Raw genomic sequence first — 8715 nt, 5'->3', positions numbered from 1 at the left:
TAAATAGAATTTCATGAGTATTTCAACTAATAAATAATATAAAAAATAATAAAATTTGTACTAAATAATAGATTCAAACTTCATATGTGATTAACAAATTATAAAGAGTAAAAAAGACTTCTAAGATTATTAGAAAAGGACAATAAGCACCATGAGAAATGCAAAAATAACGAATATAATATAAAAAATCTCAATAATATCCACTTCTTTTACATTAGATCTATAGATTAGATTAGATAGTGAAACATATACACCGGGTGTCAAACACATTTCTAATTATTCTACAGAGTGAGTCCTAACATACGGCATAAATGTAAGGGGGTATTTCTTGGGTCAAAATGATAAAAGTTTCTATAAACGTATGTTGTCAGTTTCGAAAATACCACTACATTTCGATATGATTTGGAAGTGATTGACCGATTAGAAATATTGACACCCGGTATATTTTTTTGCGCTAAGTGATAAATTCAAGACTGGCTACTACACACTTAACACAATATCATTAAATATTGAAAGTCCAGAGTAAGGCAGATACCTGATGGTGATTTACCCACCGCTGATACTGTACTTAGTGGGGATCCTGAAATACAAACGATTTGAAAAAATTATTGAAATCTCGACAGAAATACACCGTTAGTGCACAGAAAAACAGTCGCATTGTGCATTTTCCTCTTGCCTATAAATGGCGTTTCTAAGATAAACGTGCAAAAAGCATAACAAATAAAGAAAAAAATCTGAAATGTAGCATGATACTACAGAGCGATATAGAAACTAACAAACAAACATACACATTTGATAAATGTGTATGTTTGTATGCTAATCTGTATGCTAATGTGTGCTAAATCTGAATTACTTTGTAAGAAATTAAAAAAAAAACGTAACACAACTAATGGCCATAAAATTTCGTATCAGAACGTAAAAAGATGATCAAAATGCATCTAATGGTTCAAAAGATATAAGAGCTCTCAAGTCGATCAAAATTATAGGCCACTTTTTTCTATCTTAGCGTGTTATTTGCATAGCCAAAAATAAAAAAAGTTAGGGTCAGTTATCTCCCAGAGACACCCAACGATATTTCTTGTAAATCAGTTTTCAACCTTTTATTTCTCCTCTCTCTGCAAATTCAATTATGTATATTGCACTTACGTCTGAATTAGGTTTAAAGGATTTGAAAGAATCCTATAAGCTTACCTGTCTGTGAAGCAGTGAACCTGCTAAAGATCCCAAAATGCCACCCATAGATCCTAGGCCTCCGATGGAACCATCGCCACCCACCTGAGGCGGATGTGATTGTTGCTAAAAAAATTATTGATTTTGTTTAGATTAGAGACGTTTTATTATTAAAGAACCTATTAAAGGTCAGAATTATCAGTGCATTAATGCACTACTAAAACATATTGGAAAATTGAAAAATGCCCTATATCTTAGTTGATAGTGAAAATATTTCAAGCGGTTTTTACTATTAAACGTTTCTCAGAAATTTAACTTTAAGACTTTTAAGTCAATTTTACTCTATCTAATCGGGAAGTAGGTTTTCTTTGTTAAAACAGACCAATTCTGACTACACTGGAACAATTGGACAATTGGAAATTTTTCGCCACGTTTAAAAGTGTAAAATAATAAGTATTGTAAAGTTGTATGAATATTGATACTTATTGGCAGGTAAACTTGACTCACCTGTTGGTGTCCGCCTGATAATAGGCCTGATAAAAGAGATTCTACAGGCCCTCTTTGCTCTTGTTGCGGTGGGTGTGGATACTGACCATATTGCTAGCAAAAAAAGATAAATTAGATTGACAAGTTAATACACCATGTACATTAAGGAGTTCATCTCTTTAAAATTGCAGTTCGCCGGTTTATCCGGAACTAAAAGATACATTAGCTTACAAACTGTGAAGCAAAGTTAAGGCGATGCGGTTAAAATTAAATTAGTATTTAAAAAATGTTTGATTATGTTAATGATTTTACAAGCCAAAGCAAAATATTCTGATGATTGTTTATTCCCGATTTTTTACAACAAACATTTGTATTTAAGGTTGTATTTAAGATTTGTCCATTTGGTACCATCTTTCATTTGTCATTGGTACCATCTGATTTCTTTTTATATTTGTTATATATTTTTTTAGTTTTACTGTCAAGGTAGTAAAAGAAATTTACTACTGATTGTCTGTCAAGTTTGCAGTGATTGAAATAATTTCTAAGGCTTTGATAAGAAAAGTGTTACTTTACAGCCTAAGCATTAAAAGTGACGCGTTACAGCTTGTTTTGTGTGATTAAAGTTTCTCAATAGGAGAAAAAAAATTATCGAAAATTCACAGATACCCTAACACTAAGAAATGAGCATAAGATAACATCTCAACGTTGAGTATCGGACTTATCGTGTAGTTCATAGCTCATAGTATTTAAAAACATCTTTTCCTACGTACCATTTAAAACGATTGTAGCAATTAGTAACATCAGGCAAATATATATTATTCTATCTTATCAAAAATTTGAAATTTGATGTTTTTCTTTTTAGTTTGTACAAATCAAGAACAGATAGTTATCTAATTTCAAATGAATGAGGTTAAAAAATTAGCAAATTTCTAAGAAAATTGGACATTTGTTGAATCTCCAGCTATAATCATTTGTCAAATTACATAACTATCACTGTCTTCGATTTCCAAAGGAAAAACGTCTTCATTTCATAGTAAGAACAGTTTAATAATATTAATACAAGCAAGTTTCAGGGAGGTAATGTCACTTTTTGACATCAAAAAGAGTGAAACCTGGTAGTCGCAATTAAAATTTTAGAGAGTTACATATCTGTGTAGCGACATTTTCCAGCAGCAATTATCGGAAGTACGTTAAAACCTAAGAATAACTTTCACAAGTACACTCACTTGCGGATCGTTCTGTGGTGGATTAGAAGACGGACTTGGTAGACCACCCGAAGGATTGGTCTCTTGAATCGGCCGAGTACTATCTTGCTGTTCCTTAGCTTTACTTAACAGACCCTGCAGTAAACCAGCCAACGCTTCAACATTAACTCCCGCAGGCTGTCCCCCACCACTTTGAGGCTGGTTGTAATTTTGTGGAGGAATGTTTTGCGTTTGTGCAGAACCTGCTGGTTGTTGCTGGTTGCTTCCAGAAAGTAGCCCTTGCAGAATATTCAAAATATCGCCGCCCTGCTGTTGTGTTTGTGAAGGCTGGGAAGCAGATTGTGGGGGTGGAGGTGGTTGAGTGGGGTTTTGAGACTGATTCTGATTTGATGATAATAGGCTGGACAATATGCCGCTCAAAACATCAGAACTTTGACCTTGAGACGGAGCGCTAGGCGAGTGATTCGGGTTTTGAGTGTTTTGATTAGAAGATAAAAGTCCTGACAATATTCCCATGAAGTCTACACTTTGTCCTTGGCCACCTTGCAGTGGTGCCTGTCCCGACGACAGGGTTGGATGTTGTCCACCTAATCCTCCAGTTTGTTGGCCACCACCACTTAATAGGTTTGATAAAATTCCAGATAATACGTCCGAACCTCCAGAAGGAGTGTTTTGCGATTGTCCATGCCCACCACTATTAAGATTTCCTGTATTTTGACCACCACCTCCACTTAACAGACCCATTAAAATATTTTGAAATGGTCCTGCACCGTGACCAGCGCCCACATTTTCTTCTGGTGGAAGCGTAGGTTGCGGACCGGTGATTACAGTTCCACCAGATCCAGCTATAAGATTACTGAGGGCTGAATCTTGAGGATTTGGATTGCCTTTATTCTGGGCCGGTAATGGTGTGGTATCTTGAGATGGCAGATCTGGATATATTCCATATCTCTGAGAAATGGCAATATTATGTAACTGGAGACTGATGACCAGCCGGCGAGTATACATTTACAAGTCAATAAAGACTGAAAATGGAAAATTATATGCATTTGTAACAGGGATAGAATTTAGAATCACGTCTGGTACTTTTTAGACACAGTGTTTTACTTTTTAGGACAAGTTCATCACATGCTAAAAGCTGAAAAATAAAAACGTAATTCGATCGAGACGAACCCAAACATCCTCAAATATGACAAAGCCATTATTTGATAACAGTCGGACCAATCACGTAAGTTTTTTATCAATGACTATCAAAACAGGTAAATAAACAATCACCAATTTTTAGTAAAACAAAAGTTAACACAAAAAATAGCATGCGACACTTAATTAGAGAAAACATGATTATTCATGCATGTTAAGCCCAGCAATAAATGAAACAAAATACATCCTAAGAATATTATGCTAGATGTCACTACCTAAAAGACCTTAGTAGGTTTCTAAGGCATTTAGGCCTAGTTATAATCATCTGTAAATTGGAGCTTAACTTTAAATGCTAGATTTTGTCTTGATATATTACTACATATATTTAGACCCAATTGTAAGAAAATCAGTTCAGCTAGACCAGAACCAACTGAACCAGCAATAAGACTGGCTAAACCATTCCATAACAGTAGCATTGCTGTCACCCAGTATTACAAATGAAATTCATTTGCTCTACAGCAGACAACAATACTATTCGAATAGGGTAGTTTAAGTATCAGTTCAGGCACTAATAGAAAATAGGCAAATAACTTTATATAAACATAGGTCGGCAAATGGATCCCGAAGATGATTATTTATCGATATAATCGAAACCGTTTGAGATAAATAACGTCATGACATTTTGAATGCCCCTAAGATTTTTATAGTAAATTCGAAAAGCGAAGTCATTTATGCACCGGAAAATGCGATTCAGAGGTGTGATGAACTATGCTTTTCATTATTAGCTTTTGAAAACAATAAGCAATATCTCTAATTGAGTTACCCGCTTTATAAGTTGATTTTTTTATTTGTAAACATCGTTGCAAGAAAATCCAGCTACTTTGGTTTATCGTACTGCTTATATATGTATATAATATCCTTCAATCCAAAAATAATTTACATATGATGATGTCCAAAGCAAAAAAGATGTAACATCATCTTCTGTTGTCACCCTATATTGTCATTTCTCATAGTAAGGAATTTCTTGAAGTTATGTATAACTTTAGCTACCCTATAGTATAGGATTTTTACTAAATCAGGCAACACATGCGTTCACTTAATGTCACCAACAAAAGAAAAATTGATGATTGTTTATTTTAAGTATTGATATAAAATCAGGTATCAAAAATACGAATTTTAAGAAACCTTATTTTAAAATTGTGTTGTCGAATTTGATTAAATGGTTTATACAGTACAGCCAAAATTTACTGGTAGAAAAAATAAGGATATATTATATTTTTTATCAAAGGATGTTATGAAATCGACCACCCTGTGCCTTGTATATTAAGCAATAGTTGTAGTGATCAGATTATACCTCATTGCTTTAAACTATAAAAAAAGCTAATTCAACCATCACGGGCTGAACTCAACGAAACAAAAAATTCAAACCGTGTTACAATAAGCAAATAAACACAACAGTGCCCCACACCGAGAAAAACTTACCGCATTTTGGGGTGCGTAACCTTGAGGTTGTTGATTTGGCTGACCACTTGAGTGCAAAATGCTGCCGAGTATCTTTTCAGCTGCTCCAGTTGCGATTGCTCCTGCTAATATTTCCTGAGCTTTATCAAAGAATCCACCCAGTTCTGATTGGGGTTGAGCCTAGATAAATGAGTAAGTTTTCATATTGAACACAACAGTTATTTCGTAATGTATAACAAATTCATATTAAAAGTTTAAAGCTAGTTTTACTGAAGAAATAAAAACACCCTGGTAAAATTTTTTGAATCACACTTACCCCTGGAGGTGGGGGAGGCCCATAACCTCCATAGTTGGGTGGAGGTGGTCCATAAGCGCCAGGGGGAGGTCCATACTGGGGTCCCCCAAATTGAGGTCCTGCAGCATTAACTTGCGAAGCTTGAGTAGATGTTTCATTTCCTGAAAAGGAATTACCAATTACAAATTGAATATCACTTCAAACAGTCTGGTTAAAGAATGAATCTCTTTTTTTCTATTTTTCGGACTGCTCAGCTTACTCCTTTGCTATTAACATTTCTTACCGGGTATAATTATTCCTTCGAATGATATTAAAGTCAATGTAATGTCGCCATCTACCAATAGGTGAGTGACTTCCTGATAAGGGATTTGATGTTTGAATTCACAGAAATGCTGCCCATTAACCGCAACCTAGATATAAATAACATCGAATATTATTTTTGAAGAAGGAAGATTATCGGCATGTACTTTATAATGATGGGGATCTGTTAAAATAATTATTTCAAAGCTCTCGGCCTGGCCAATTGGTAGTTTTCCACTTCCTTGTTCATTTCCCCATTCTCCAGCCTTGTAAATATTTCGAGCAATATATCCTTAAAAAATAAATATGATTGTCAATATTTATATAAATAATCAGACATAGATAGGTAACTATTTCCTACAGTATTCCTTGATAATTATAAAGTAAGGAGCATGTTATCCTTACCCTGATTCAACCTTACAGAAAGATGTAATGCAGTATCATCTCTTGGTTTGGAATTGGGACCAGTTGCTAAGTTAATATTGAATCTAGAAAGCACCAATAAATTTGTTAATAATACAATTGTCACACTATTTGGTCTATTAGGTAGGAAATAAATATTCATGTCCTTAAAAATAAAAACAGATCTCTTCTGAGTAATGCCAGATTAAAAACATCAATTCGGCATAGCAAATAAGGCAGTCAGAAAAAGGTTTGACCGTTTTAACATATTATACAGCGTGTAACATAAGGCGGAGCTTTCCTTTTAACACGACAAAGACCTAAAAAAATCCATTCCTGCATAAAATAGTAAATTCAACATAAAGGAAATAAAATGTCCCACAAAAAATTATCAGCTATTGTAAAAACGCAAAAACCACTTAATGTTTACTGTTTTTATGCAATTTACCCATGCTGCTTAAAAATCAGTCGTGAAGTTTAGCTCCAGGTGTTATTTTGATAAACTATATCATATATATAATTACACAAATCACGAATTGGTGGATATGTTGTTGATATTAGAGGAAAAGCATCTCTTCTAACATGCACAGAGTCGTGGATAAGGCGAGCGATAATTCGTGCAAATGAAACCAATGGCGACAATTTTGAACACCTTTTGAAGCCAGTTCCGGAGTGAGTAATAGCTAAAGATATGGTATTTATTAAAACTTTCATAGGCGCATATTTTGATTGTTTTTGAGATTTCGAAAAAATGTTATTTAAAATTATGGCTTAGTTTTTTGAAATCTATGTCATGTTAAAAGGAAAACCCCTATTTATGTTACACTCTGTATATCCTGCATCAAAAACATTTGGAGAAGGCACATTTACACTGTGATCATTATTTGATTAGAAGCATCTTAAATCAATAGATTTTTTATTGTTTGTAAAATAACTTTTACATAATATATATGTATACTTTACGTAAATTAGGTAGGTACTATTAAAGTAATATGAGGAAAATTATGTTACCTGTCACTATTAGGATGGGTAATACCCTGAAATCTTAACATTTTCCCTGGCTGGAGACCTGCCGGGACTTCACCAACAAATGGTAATTCCTAGAAGACACAAGTTTATTATGATCATTTCAATACCTCATTGGGTAGCTGAAAGAACTGTGATGTTCTCAAGTAAACCATATACTTAAACAAATATGTAGATATTACATGATGATTCCTTGTTCAGCAGTATAATTACTTTTTAATTTGTGCTGTTGTAATATAATGTCAACCAAACCCAACTGAGTGTAAAAGAGTGTAAATTGAGCTATTAAGCTGTGTTACAAATACAGAGCTCATATTTCATAGCCGGCATTGAAGCGAAATCTAATGCTGAATTTATAAATTTTGTTTTAAACAGGGTTATAACTACTGAAGAAAATCACATGTGTTACACTTACAGGGTTCACAATAGGTTCTGCCATAGCACTTAAGGATAAAACCTCCTTAACTGGTACTGGTGGACGACGTTGAAGTCTGCAATAAAATGACAAAATTTCTATTCACAACACAGTGAAGAATCAAATAGTTATTTTTACAACTAACATCTAAAAGTTTGTGTAAAGGAGCATGTTATTAAATCCATTAAAAAGTGGGGAGAAGGCCTGAAGGTAGCCTTGCCTTGTTTTGAAATGATGTAATCTCTATTTATACCTGTTATTAACAATTTTAAGAAACCATCATTTTAATTGGCGCATCGCCCAGAATAAAGTCAAAATCGAGGCAAAAACAATAATTTATTCGACGCTAGATTACTCACTTAACTCCAAATGAAGAGAAAATCAGTACTTTTACTTGAAAATATCTGGGAAATAATTTGAAGTGTTAATTACCACAAGTCAGAAGCCATAAAACAAGTTAATCTTGACCTTAAATGACTTACTTAATTATTCAGAAGGCACTATGATAATTATTAAATTAAATGTTATTCAATGCAATGTTAAACATAAATAAACATCATTCGTAGAGAAAAGAATAATTTTAGTTACTTTCTGACAGTTATTATTATCTCAGTCAGAATAAAAAATAAATACAAACACAAAGCTGGCAAATGTCAAAAAATCAGCTGCTCGAGACCCTCCATTGGTACAGCCACATCTGTCAATTTGAGCCTTTGCGCACTTGCACTTGATAGTGTTTAGATTTTACGATTTACGAGCAGTATCCTATTCTATTTGTACTGTACATGGTGCGACGAAGTTAAACAGCAAAAATT

The 8715-nt window shown here is 33.8% G+C and overlaps 1 protein-coding gene across 2 annotated transcripts; it reads right to left on the bottom strand.

Annotated features, from left to right (window-relative positions):
- Positions 1-39: 39 nt before the first annotated feature.
- On the bottom strand, positions 40-8526 carry LOC136416114 (uncharacterized). 2 transcript variants are annotated; one of them, XM_066401132.1, is made up of 12 exons: positions 8383-8526; positions 7901-7976; positions 7471-7559; positions 6463-6545; positions 6225-6349; positions 6041-6167; positions 5779-5918; positions 5484-5642; positions 2883-3812; positions 1678-1770; positions 1192-1296; positions 40-580 (listed from the first exon to the last, which is right to left on the bottom strand). In XM_066401132.1, the coding sequence occupies exons 2-12, from the start codon at positions 7922-7924 to the stop codon at positions 569-571; spliced, it is 1887 nt and encodes a 628-aa protein (XP_066257229.1). In that variant the 5' UTR covers positions 7925-7976; positions 8383-8526; the 3' UTR covers positions 40-568. The 2 variants fall into 2 exon arrangements, with proteins under 2 accessions (XP_066257229.1, XP_066257228.1); XM_066401131.1 differs by lacking the exon at positions 8383-8526 and having other exon boundaries at positions 7901-8057.
- Between the last annotated feature and the right edge of the window lie 189 nt (positions 8527-8715).

The sequence above is a fragment of the Euwallacea similis genome, chromosome 22, assembly GCF_039881205.1.
Source record: "Euwallacea similis isolate ESF13 chromosome 22, ESF131.1, whole genome shotgun sequence".
In the NCBI taxonomy this organism is placed as follows: domain Eukaryota; kingdom Metazoa; phylum Arthropoda; class Insecta; order Coleoptera; family Curculionidae; genus Euwallacea; species Euwallacea similis.
Note: the sequence above shows the minus strand (reverse complement) of the source record. Positions and strands in the feature narration are given on the sequence as shown.

Bases quoted from the DNA above. Each gene is read 5' to 3' on its own strand.
- LOC136416114 (XM_066401132.1), bottom strand. From the start codon at position 7,924: ATGGCAGAACCTATTGTGAACCCT. The intron at 6,546-7,470 runs GTAACATAATTT...GGTGCTTTCTAG, and splicing joins ACCCATCCTAATAGTGACAG to ATTCAATATTAACTTAGCAA. The intron at 5,643-5,778 runs GTAAGTGTGATT...TCATTTATCTAG, and splicing joins GGCCTCCCCCACCTCCAGGG to GCTCAACCCCAATCAGAACT.